Source organism: Equus quagga, chromosome 3, assembly GCF_021613505.1.
Source record: "Equus quagga isolate Etosha38 chromosome 3, UCLA_HA_Equagga_1.0, whole genome shotgun sequence".
Lineage (NCBI taxonomy): Eukaryota > Metazoa > Chordata > Mammalia > Perissodactyla > Equidae > Equus > Equus quagga.
In genome coordinates this window covers 96,557,902-96,570,987 of record NC_060269.1, presented here as the reverse complement: position 1 = coordinate 96,570,987, position 13,086 = coordinate 96,557,902, and the positions used below count along the sequence as shown (strand labels likewise).

Genomic DNA, 13,086 nt, shown 5'->3' with positions numbered 1-13,086 from the left:
ATGTAACTATACAATGTTCACAAGAGACATATCTAAACAAGGATTGTGAAAAATTGAAAGTAAAAAGGTGGAAAAAGATATACAATGCAAACACTAACAAAATTAAACTAGTGTAGCCTCATTAGTTTCAGACAAAACATACTTTAAGACAAAACATCCACTATAATAAAAAGAGTTATTTCATGACCATAAAAGATTTGATTCAACATTGATATAATAATTCTAAATTTGATACACTAAATGGCCTTCCTGTTTATAAAGTTAAACATTAACTGAACTACAATGAAAAACAGACAAATCACTAACCACAGAGGAAGACTTTAACATATTTCTTCTCAGTACTGGATAGAACAAGCATACAAAAAAAAATCAGTCAGAATTTAGAAGATTTAGAACATCCAAATAACAAAATCAACAAACCTGACTTAATGGAATACTTTTCAAGCACACAAGGAATTTTGTTGTTGTTGTTGTTGACATATTCTGAACCACAAAGCAAATTTCAAGAATTTCAAAGGATTAAAATCTTACATAGTGTAAACTCAGATCATAGGGCAATTGTGTCAAAAGTAAATAACCAAAGGAGGGAAACCTAGAAAATTCCCCCATGTTTGGAAATTAAGAGAAATGAGAAAGTATTTTGAACTGCTAATCAAAATTTCTGGGATTCACAGGCCCACCCAGTGGCATAGTGGTTAAGTTCATGCACTCCACTTTGGTGGCCCAGGGTTCATGGGTTCGGATCCCAGGCACAGACCTATACATCATTCATCAAGTCATGCTGTGGAAGCATCCCACATACAAAATAGAGGAAGACTGGCACAGATGCTAGCTCAGCAACAATCTTCCTCATGCAAAAAGAGGAAGATTGGCAACAGATGTTAGCTCAGGGCCAATCTTCCTCACCAAAAAAAAAAAAAAAAAGAAAGAAAATCTGGGATACATACCAAGCTTTTCTTAAAAGGAAATTTTCAGCCTTAAATGCATATATGAGGGGGAAAAAAAAAAGGCTGGAAATTAAGAAGTAAGCATCTATCTCAACAGGTTAGGGAAAAGAGCTGCAAAATAAATCTACCCTAAATAAGTAGAAAGAATGTAATACTAAAGAACAAAAATCAATGAAATAGAAAAGAAATATACAATAGAGAAGATCAACAAAGCCAAAAGTTGGTTCTTTCTAAAAATAAATAAAATTGATAAACCTCTGGTGAGATTGATTAAAGAAAGAGAGTTAACATAGTAGGCCTGAGACTGCTATTCTACCTGCAAAGTAATCTGTTGGCTCTGACCTGGGAACTTGGATTTCAGGAGGGTTCCCTTCAATTCCAGAACTGATCAAGTGGCTGACTGTGCAAATAATATTATTTATGCCAAATACCTGTATTTCTTCTGGGAGTCTGGAATTTTGGTAAAAGCCTGCTAGAGGCTACCTACATGACCAGCCCTCAATAACAAAGCTGGGCACTGAATTTCCAAGGAATTTCCTTGGTAGACAATACTTCACATGTGTTGTCACAAACTCATTGCTGGAGGAAATAAGTGCATCCTGCATGACTCCACTGGAAGAGGATTCTTGGAAGCTTGTGACAGGTTTCCTCTGCATGTGCTCTATGTGCCTTTTCCCTCTGCTGATTTTGCTATACATCCTCTCACTGTAATAAATCATAGCCACAAGTACAACTATATGCTAATTGCTGGGAGTCCTCCTGGTGAATCATCAAACCTGGGGGTGGTCTTTGGGACCCCCAACACAGATAACAGACAGACAGATAGATAGATACACAGATGGGCAGGTAGACAGATAGGCAGATAGATACAGGAGAAGCAACAAATACTTTTAAAATGTTTATATTCATAAGATAAATGAATACGCATATGTAATCATTTTATTTGTTTATTGCCAGAAAAGAAGAAATTTACATTTTAAACCTTACTATGGAAATAAAACAAATATAAAAACTAATTTTTTTTCTAAAAATGTAATCTTGATCAAGAAACAACTCATTTTCTTTCAACTCAATATATGTATTCACCCACCTTTAGTAACTTGATTTCTCGCATAGCAATTTTTTTAACCATTTTGTCATCATCACTTTCTAAGAACTTCTTGATGGCCACAATTCTTCCACTATCTTTATTCCTACACTTCATCACCATTCCGTAGCTCCCTTCTCCAACCAATCCCAGGTTCTCATATTTTTCCATTTTAATTCAAAACCAGTAGGAAATTTTCTTGCTGTGGAAACCCAAACACAGAGTTAATAAAGTTGAGTATATTCATTCCCTCTACCCTCCCAGCAAATTAATTCTTCCTCACTTGTTTTCCATATTAGAGCAGTCCCTGTGTCGATGGCTGTCCTGAACTGACTCACAATTCCTTATTGTTTTCACATCTAAGCTATGTTTTCAAAATATTCACATACATTCTTAATAGACAGGCAAATGCAGTTGAAGCCATTAACTTTGAATTTAAATTACTAAATGTCACGTTAATGATATTTAATATATTTTTAATTAAGATAAAGCAATACTTGAAAAATCATGCAAAACAACTACAGCTCACTTTAGAAAAACACAATTCCTTTTCGTTCAAAGGTGAAAAAGGCACAAGTGAATTTTATTTTAGTGAAGAATAAATTTATTTTTTTACATCAGATTTAAAAGATCAAAGCTGAAAATCTTTATGCACTTTCTACTCACTTGGGAAAAATATTTGTTCACAAAACGATCACTTACCAAGTTAACACTAAGAAACCTTGATAAACTGTATTTCTTTACTTTTCTTACTATAGTAATTAAATTCTTATATTGAACTTACAAAGTAACAACTATGAAATCACAGTGTATAACCAGATGTTTTAAAATTAATTATTAGTAGTACCAAATACAGTATTTCAAAATTCCTTTTATTTAATGATTACTCACTATAAGTACGATCATTGAATTTTGTGTTTAGAATGATTTTATATCCCATTATATGACATTTTCTGGATAAAGACAATCTTAATAAAATCTTTTTTACTTTACTAATGATTGATGAAGGTCCAGCAATCATTCCACTATGTATTTTGGTACAGAAAAAAACTTTTCAGTCCAAGTACAGATAGATTTTAATTCATAAGGTTTGATTGTCATGAAATATAAAAGTTAATAAGCTACAACTTCAAAGTTAAATTTATTTTTTAAATCTGATTTTGAAATTAAATTCCAGAGCAAAGATTAAAAAATATTGCTCTTAATCCCAATATGATTCTAAACATTTTGGGAGAAAAATAGTCTTTTGGTAACTATATATTCAAATGATGATTTAGGGTTGAATTTTTTTTAACTTGACAACATAAAAACACTCATTCATAAAACTTGGAAAGAGAAAAAAAAATCCTCGCCTGTTACATTAATTGTGTACATACGGCAATTGAAAATTAATTTATCCAGATTGCGAATTGTGATGTTTTACTTGCTTCCCTATTGGTACACTGATGACAAAGACAAAAGAAATATCCTCTTTGTTCTAGCAAACTGTGATAATTCAATGTATACAATTTCAGCAGTTTACATTTAATAATTTACAGTTTTATTTATACTTTTTTTTTAACATAGATATACTTTGAAAACCAGAAGACTGATCTTTGTGGGGTGGGGGGGAAATGAAAATAAATCTCAGTCAATACCAAGTCCAATTATTTCATTATTTTACTACCAGCTGTGAAGGTGGGTTCTACTATAAACTGTTCATAGAGCAGTGTCCTCGACACTAATTTTCCATACATTTGACATTTCACCTTTCACTTAACATCTATTAACTATTTTTAAATAAAGTGTGTGCTTGAAAAAAGTTTTCGGTGTAATTCTCTCTCTCCTTTCCTTAATTTTTTTCCTTCCATTAAGACAGCATATTTTATTAAGGAGTAGACCTTAGGTTTACTATGCCAAGGCCAAAAATAGTTGGAATCTATAACCTGGATCATTTTAAAACATTTTGCAAATGGTGTCCTCACTATTTGAAAATGCAAAGTGAACCAAATTAAAACTACCTTAAGCATGTTTAAGACACTCTGAAGCATATCACAAGCTAACACTTATGCAAGTTGACTACTCCAAGTTAATTCTGCATACCAGCTTCACATTAGGTCGCAGCACATTGAACACACCTGCTTTTTCAAGTGGCCCTGCCCACAAATACCTTTAAGTATCACAGCTTAAAAAGCCTCTGGTTTCCTGAAACAGTTACTCATAAACTATAACTTTTCATGCCTTCTACTCCTGAATGTAAGGATAACACAAACTAAAAAGAAGCCTGGCCAACTGGAAATGCGGTATGTCTGGACGTGTGCCATGTAAGCATACTGTTCTAATACCAACAATTTAGATAATAAAAATAATACTAATTTTTTATTTTGATAAAGACAGGCTGAAATGTAGTATAGATAAAAGAATGAGATAATAGAAGCTTTTAAAAGCGTTACACTTACTGTTTCTTTAAAATCCTTTCGCGTGGAAAGACCCAAAGGTTTTCAACTTGGAAACAAATTTGAGGTGAAATGCATCTCGCTCGCAGGTCTAAAATACGCTGGCTAGCAAACTGGCAGTTCCAGCGCGCTTCCGATTTCTTCTGCAGACACGGTCACGGGTCCTGGGTGAAGCAGGCAGGGAGGCAGACTGGCCTCGGCCCCCCGCAAGCTCACGCTCAGGAGGACCACGGGGCATGCTGTCGTCGTCAAGGCAACGACCTCACTCGCTCCCCAACCATAGGCACGAAGTCTCCAGAGAGAGAGATGGCCCAGGTCAGAATGCGTCCACGGCAGGCACCAACACCTGTTAAGGCCAAGGCCTGTAGAGAAATTAGCCGGAGTAGGAGGGCACCGCCCCCCGCCTCGGAAGGTGCTCGGTCCCGGGAGTCGGGGCACCTGCTCGGCTCCAGCCAGCCCTGGGCGAAGGCGTTGGCCTCTCAGCTGCAAGGGGGCGGGTCCTCCCCCGCCCGGGCCACGCCAAGTGCGCCAAGCCTGCCGTGTTCTGATTGGCTGAGCCCTGTTGTCAAGATCTATGATTGGCTTAGCGCTCACCACCCTGCCCCTGCATCTGGGGCTCGGCCCAGGTAGTGTTCACGGATGCGCAGACGCCGGCGTTCACACTCGCCTACTTTCTCAAGTGATGGGGTACCTTTCTGCCTCGGTTGGGAGATCTCTCTTCGCAACGGAGGGCAAAAGGGGATGATGGTGCTCACGGAGAGGGTAAAAGCCTTGGTGCTTTTGTAGGATTGGGAGAAAATAAAAGGGGGAGACCATGCAAAGAACGGGACGCAGCGCTCCTCCCAACTTCCCCTGCTGGGGCGGGGAGCGACGCCCGGGCGCCCTCCCCCGGGAAGGTCCGGGCCTGACCGCGGTTCCGCGCTTCCTTTCCGGTCTGGGCGGTGGCTCTAGTCTGCCCCAGGTAGGAGATGACAGTCCAGGAGGTGATGACTAGTAGGCGAGGCAAGGTGAAAGTAGGTAAATGACAGAACAGACGTTAGAAAGGAGGTGGACAGCCTGGGCACTGAAAGTGAGGGAAACGTTTTGAGTGGAGGTAACGGAAGGAGAAGAGAGGACATGAATGAAGTAAGGAAAAGAGCAAGGACGGTTGGGGGACTGGAAGAGATGCACAATATTGGCTTCTGGTAGCCAAGTAGGGTGCAGCTGGTGGGGTGCGACGTTTAAGGCACAGACAACTCCATCCATGACCAGGTAAGACTGGTAGATCAGAATCATGCACATTGCTGAAGTCACACAAGAAAGAGGGCTTTCCTCATTATCAAGGAATTTGGGATTTAGGCCATACCTCAGCCGTGAGGAGGCCTTAAGCACTCAGTTATCTTCACATTAAATATGAAAACGAAGTTTTATAATCGTATTTGGTCTCTATAATACCTTGATCCAGTTAGGAGAGTGTCCTGGATAGCAGATATTTATACCCACAGGCAATATTAAGGTATTATTTCCTTCTTGTATACTAAGAAATAAATATTCTGGTTTATAAATAATCTTTTGTGAGTTTTGTTAGCATGAATTAATCTTCCAGTGCTTGACCACCTTGGTCAAAACTGCTTAAAATCTAGTTCCTGAACCTGTAGTGATGAGGAACAGACCTGGGACTTGGGTATAGAAAGAATATAATTCTTTGGTCAATCCAAGATGTAACTCTTAATGTGGCAATTAGCTCTATGCTTAGCTGTGACCGAGTTGGAGGGAGCCCAGCCCTGCTTTGTTACCTCTATAGGCTAGAAAAGAATGTAATAAACTACTTTTATAGGAGGGGCAGCTCCCCTTTTACAGTAGTCCCCCCTTATCCATAGGGGATGTGTCCCAAGACCCCCAGTGGATGCCTGAAACCACAGATAGTACCAAACCCTACATATACTATGTTTTTTCCTATACATAACAGATTTGAGGTGCAATAGCAAAACTAGCAAAAAATTTCTTTTTCCTTCTTCACAAATTCATGGATAGATTTGTTCTTAGCAACCTCCGCATATGATTTTTTTTTCTTTCCTTATTAGGTCAAGAACTTTCACCTTTTCACTTAAAGGAAGCACTTTACAGGTTGTCTTTGGCATCTCTGAATTGCCAGCATTACTACTCTGACACTTGGGGCCATTATTAAGTAAAATAAGGGTTACTTGAACACAACACCGTGATATTGAGACAGTTGATCTGATAACCGAGATGGCTACTAAGTGACTAACTGGCAGTTATCGTATACAATGTGGATACGCTGGACAAAGGGATGATTCACATCCCAGGCAGGACTGAGGACGGTGGCCTGAGATTTCATCATGCTACTCAGAATGGCTGCACAACTTAAAATTTATGAACTGTTTATTTCTGGAATTTGCCAATTAATATTTTCAGACCACAGGTTGACTGCAGGTAACTGAAACTGTGTAAAGTGAAACCAGATAAGGAGGACTACAGTGTAAAGTGACAAATCCAGGTTTGTTGGGCCTGAAGCTTGAGAACAAGAATGCAAAAATATTTTACTTTTGCAACTTTACGAAAATATTCAAACATAAACATTTTAAAGGCCACTTTAAGCAAGAGGCCCTGAAGCTTAAACAACCTGTTTATATCCCACAGGGAACCAAAAGGATAAAGAATAAATATACTAGATGTGGTGAACAGGTAATGCTTGAGAAAACAATTTCAAAAAGAATTGAGTTTGAAAGCCAACTGTAAAGGATACATAAGGTGTTCAAGAATTACGTATCCTGGGTAAAGCCATTACATGTTTGCTGAAGAGGAGGTAGCATTAGGTAGAAGCAGGATTGAGTTACTGTTTCTTTTCTTTTTTAGGAAGATTAGCCCTGAGCTAACATCTGCCACCAATCCTCCCCTTTTTGCTGAGGAAGACTGGCCCTGAGCTAATGTCTGTGCCCATCTTCCTCTACTTTATATGTGGGATGCCTGCCACAGCATGGCTTAACAAGTAGTGTGTAGGTCTGCACCCGGGATCCAAACCAGCGAACCGTGGGCCACTGAAGCAGAAAGTGTGAACTTAACCTCTGCACCACCAGGCAGCTCCTATTTTCTCTTTTTAAGCAGAGAAATCTTTGTAGAGAAAAACAACAGAGAGAGAGGCTTTAAAGAGGCAAGAAAAGGAATAATTAATGAAAAATCAAGAACAGGTAGTGAAGGTAATAAAGTATGAGAAGGGTTTACCCTTGAAGAGGTTTAGAGAAAAGAGGAAAAACTGAGAAAAGTGTAGGACAGACACATCAGCTGGCCTAGATCGTCTCAGAAAAATAACTTCATTTTTTTCAGAAAAAGATAATGGTGAGATTGAGGCTCAAGGATTTGAAAGCAGAAATTATTTGAAATAGGTAGTATGAATCAAGTCATTTTGACATGAAAGGAATACAAAATAATAAAACATGCTCACTTGAGCCTGGACATCATGAATTTACAGGGAAACCAGCCGACTTGTTTCATAGGACTTGGCATCCCCAGGGGCAAGAATGGAGAAGATAGATGATATGTAAACTACCTCTTAGAGAATTGTAGTGCAAGGAGATTAAATAAAGGAGTTAAGAAATCAAGGATGATTTATATAATGTTATAGACCAATGTTACCTCAATAAAAATTTTTCTTAAATAAGAGATTTTTTGAGATATATATATTGGAAAAAATCAAGGATGATAGAGAAAGCACCACTGAAATGGCTTGCCATGGGTTGCAGCTAGATAGGAAGACAAATTATGACAGAACTTAGTTAATAAACAGAAAATACAGAGGCACTGAGGGAGTGGAGGTCATTGCAGGCATGAAGGGTAAGTTTAATGGGAGGGAAATAGGAGGAAAAAAAGTCACTGTCAAAGAAAACAATTTGTGAATTTAAGATCTTGGAAATGGCACATGATGATGATGATCAAAGAGTAGAAAGTTTGGCTTTTCCTTTGGGTAGCTGAAGGTTAGCGAAAAATGTCATTGGAGTTGAGTTCAAAGAAACTTAAGGTGACAGTATGAAAAGTCATGAGCTTTTTGTGAAAAATCTTAACACGAACTACCCAAGTGGGACAACAGAAGAGGTTGAGGACATTTTAATCACTAAAGAAAGTGAAAATGTTGTAAAAGTTTAAAGAAAACAGTTGTGCGAGTACATGAGATTAGCAACAAGACAGAGCTTGAGAAATGGCCAAGAAACCAAGATCAAGAGACCAAGGACCATATGTCCCAGAAATTCCACTCCTAGGTATATACCCAAGAAAAATGAAAACCTATGTTCACACAAAAAACCTGAACACAAATGTTCATAGTAGCATTGATATTCATAACAACCAGAAGGTGAAACTCAAATGTCTATCAACTTATTCAGCCATAAAAAGGAATGAAGTACTGATACATCCTACAACATGGATGAATCTTGAAAACATGTTAAGTGAAGGAAGCCAGACACAAAAAGCCACGTTATGATTCCATTTATATAAAGTGTCCAGCATAGGCCAATCCACAGAGACAGAAAGTAAATTAGTGGTTACCAGGGACTGAGGGGGAGATGGGAATGAGGGACTACCAATGGGTATGGGGTTTCTTTTTAGGGTAATGAAAACGTTCTGGAATTAGATATTGGTGATGGTTACACAACTTTGTAAATATACTAAAAACCGCTGAATTGTACACTTTAAAAGGGTGAGTTTTATGTATGTGAATTATATCTCAATTTAAAAAGCAGACTACAGGAGGATAAGAAATAGCCTCCCCAGAAATCTTTTTCTTTTTTTAGCTTAGAATAGCCCAATTCTCTTCCTCACATTAGCAATCATCTCTGTTAAATGACTCTTGGCAACAATCATTCTCCACCTATCTTGATGTCACAAAACAATGTGCTTAGGTCAGTTTCTTTCCAAAAAAACACCTGTCACTTAGGTCCCATGAGATACTGATTAATCACGGGTTTTTGGCATCACTTCAATTGAGTCACCAAGTGAACGGAAGGGCCATAAAATCTTCAGACTTCTTTATTTTCAGTTTATTATAGAGCATGCAGCTATGAATATATTCCACCATTCTATTAAGAAAATGGACTGATTCACTTTGGAGTTCTGGTTCTTTGATGCAAGGACACTTGCCATAGAAGAGAGAATTCTGTTCTCAGCCAAGTAGTTGATTCAATGACCTCATTACTACATTTAAAAATGACTAACACAATTACATTTGGAAACCTAAAGTACAGTCTATCACTTATTTTGCCAAGTTCAACATACACTGTATTTTGATCTGCCAGTCATCAACACATCTAACCTATATATATCATAACACTGTGAACCTGGAAATCCATTTCTCAAATGTTAAAAATAATATACATTTGTTGCACTGGTAACATGCCTCTTTTTTTTTTTTTTTTGAGGAAGATTGCCCTGAGCTAAAATCTGCCACTAGCCTCCTCTTTTTGCTGAGGAAGACTGGCCCTGAGCTAATATCCATGCCCGTCTTCCTCTACTTTATATGTGGGACTCCTGCCACAGTATGGCTTGACAAGTGGTGTGTAGGGCCGCACCCAGGATCCAAACTGGTGAAACCTGGGCCACTGAAGTGGAACATGCAAACTTAACTGCTGCGCCACCAGGCTGTCCCCTAAAGTCTGTCTTGATGTCCCATTTCCCTCTAGCCTCTACTCCATTCCTCTGTTCATCTTCATAGCAACACTACAGAAAAGTCTGTTCATCTCTTACCTCCAGCTCTCTCTCAGGCTTTCATCATTATCACATGACTGAAAGAGTTCTTCCCAAAAGTCACTATGACCTACGTCCTGCCAAAGCCATCAGTGGCAGATTACTAGCTACTCACATAAGTTGGTTCCTTTTCCCTGTAGGTATGGCTTGTTTATTTTCTGCAAACTCCATTGTAGTTAGGGGTGGCCATGTGATTGAACTCAAGCCAATGGAAGATGAGATGTGTACCATTCCCAGTCCTGGCCCATAAAAATCTCTGCTCAGGAACCTCCATGTTCCTTTTCCCTTTCAGCTGGCTATAATGGAGATGAAGCCACACATTGAAGTTGGTAGAGCCTTCACTCATCTGTGTCCCTAAATGACTAAGTGAGGGAGGGTCAGACCACTGGCCTCTTCACCACCACTCTCCTATTTTTTAAATGAAGGGGGAAAAAAACTATTGTGTTTGAGCCATTAGACATTTTGGGGTCTATTTACTATAGCAGTTAGCCCACCCTAATTCATTCACTACCTTATTTGACCTCTCAGCAGCAGTTGACACAACTGCCTATTCTTTCCTTCTGAAATAAACTCTTAAAACTGAGCTTTTGGGCAGGCCCGGTGGCACAGCGGTTAAGTTCACACGTTCCAATTCAGCAGCCCAGGGTTCGCGGGTTCTGATCCCGGGTACGGACATAGCGCAGCTCAGTAAGCCATGCTGTGGTAGGCGTCCCACATATAAAGTAGAGGAAGATGGGCATGGATGTTGGCTCTGGGCCAGTCTTCCCCAGCAAAAAGAGGACGATTGGCAGCAGATGTTAGCTCAGGGCTAATCTTCCTCAAAAAGCAAAACAAAACAAAACAAAACAACCCCTGAGCTTTCCATGACACCAATACTTGACATAGATTGTCTCCCTCAGTTTTCTTTGCATGCTTCTATTGTACTAGAATCCTAAATTTGGGAGTATCTAAGGCCTCAGTTACAGCCTCTTCTGTACATTCTCTTCCCAGGTGAGCTCATCTAATCCAATAGCTGCAAAGACCTATACTGACCACTCACAGCACTGAGCTCTCAGAATTCCAAAATCATACCACCTAACATTTCTTCTTGGACATCTAACTGGCATATGAAACTAAAAATGGCTAAAAAAGAACTGGTGATTTTCCCTCCACAATCCACTCGTGCTCCTCCATCTCAACAGAGTACTGCCTTCCACCCAATTTGCATTGAAATCCTAGGAGTCATCCTTGAATATTATCTTTCCCTCACATTCAAAGTTCAATCCACAATCACATCTTCTAAGTTCTAGCTCCAAAATTTCTTATTAGCTGACCATTTGTCACCATCTTCACTGCTACAACCCTAATCCAAGCTACCACCTCCTCGTCTCTTCCTGACAGGCTCCTCAGTAATTCATGTCACATCACTTCCCTGTTCAGATCCCGACAATCCCAGTGTAAGAGTAAAATCCAAACTACAAGGCCACCCTCAATTTAGCTCTTCCCTCTTTTTTGTTGGTGAGGAAAATTGTCCCTGAGCTAATGTCTGTGCCAATCTTCCTCTATTTTGTATGCAGGATGCCACCACAGCATGGCTTGATGAGCAGTGTAGGTCCACACCCGGGATCCAAACCCAAGAACCCCGGGCTGCCAAAGTGGAGGGTGCGAACTTAACCACTATGCCACTGGGCCGGCCCCAGCTCTTCCCTACCTCTTGATATCATCTGCTTACTGTTATGGCCACACTGGCCTTATTGCCTTTGAATACACCAAGCTCCTCCCAAACACAGGGCCTCTGCACTGGTTCTTCCTTCTACTTGGTATGCTCTTCCTCCAGATCTTCTCAAGGCTACCTTCTCCTCATTTCTGATCTCAAATGTACTTCTCCACAGGCCTTTCATTACCACCCTCAGCAATGAGGAACAGCCCCATCTCCAGTCTCTATTACATTCTCTACTACTTCTACCCTCTATTAGCCACATGGTCTTAGAAAAGTAGCTAACCCCACTGGCCTGAGTTAACCCTTCTGTAAAATAAACAGTACTCCTCCTGATAGAGTCACTGTTACAATAAATGAGCTGTACTGTGCCCAGGACTAATCAGGACTGAAATTACTTCATTTGTTGCCTCTCTCCCTCAAAAAATACGAGTTTCCTGAGGGTAGGCCATACCTGCTGCATTGCTAGCCAGCACCTAGAAAGGTTCCGGGAACATGATAGATGCTAACAAATATTCACTGACTGCCATACAAGTCTTTCTCCCTTCTTTCACTTATGTTTAAGTGCCTGCTTTGACACATCACTCTAAGTCACTCCTGATAAGTCACCATCCATTAAAATGTCTCTCATATCTGTTTTCTATTCCAAAAGTCATTATCCTCATCACCATATGGCAGGCAGCCTTGTTTTTACCTCTCCAAACTTTATTTCACCTCTTTAAAAAGTTTAAAACTTTAATAGGGTTATCAGATTAAAAGATGTAATGTGTAAAATGACAAGCCGCCAAAAATTCTTTTTCTCAGCTCAGAGACTCACAGTATTTTGACAGCTATTTGATTTCTGTTCCAAGTCTCTACTCTGCCTCATTACTTAATGCCGTGCTTCCCAAAAGCAGTTCTTGATTAAGGGATCCATAATTTTCCGCTGGCTAATGCGGAGGCTGCGATTTTACAATTTTCTAACGTAAAGCCAGGATAAAAATGCAATGCACATTCAAAGTTTAAATTTCTGGTGTTTAAAATCCATTTTCTAAAATTAAATACCTCATCCTTCAAAGCAGATCAACACTTTTGGCTAACCTAGTATTTCAAATAATTTCATACTAGTGTGACTATATCTTCTGAGCCTGTCTCTTTGGCTGTAAAACAGATAACTACACTTAGCTTGCCTAAATATGAAATCAGATG

General features: G+C 39.3%; 1 protein-coding gene across 1 annotated transcript in view; it reads right to left on the bottom strand.

The window, feature by feature from the left end:
- The window catches only part of CDKL2 (cyclin dependent kinase like 2), a 30,545-nt gene extending 25,934 nt beyond the window's left edge, over positions 1–4,611 (bottom strand). The window contains exons 1-2 of the mRNA XM_046655601.1: positions 4,473–4,611; positions 2,038–2,236 (exon numbers count right to left, since the gene is read on the bottom strand). Coding sequence (XP_046511557.1) covers positions 2,038–2,205 — 168 coding nt within the window. The 5' untranslated portion in view covers positions 2,206–2,236; positions 4,473–4,611. The remainder of the gene's footprint in view (positions 1–2,037; positions 2,237–4,472) is intronic.
- Positions 4,612–13,086: the final 8,475 nt, after the last annotated feature.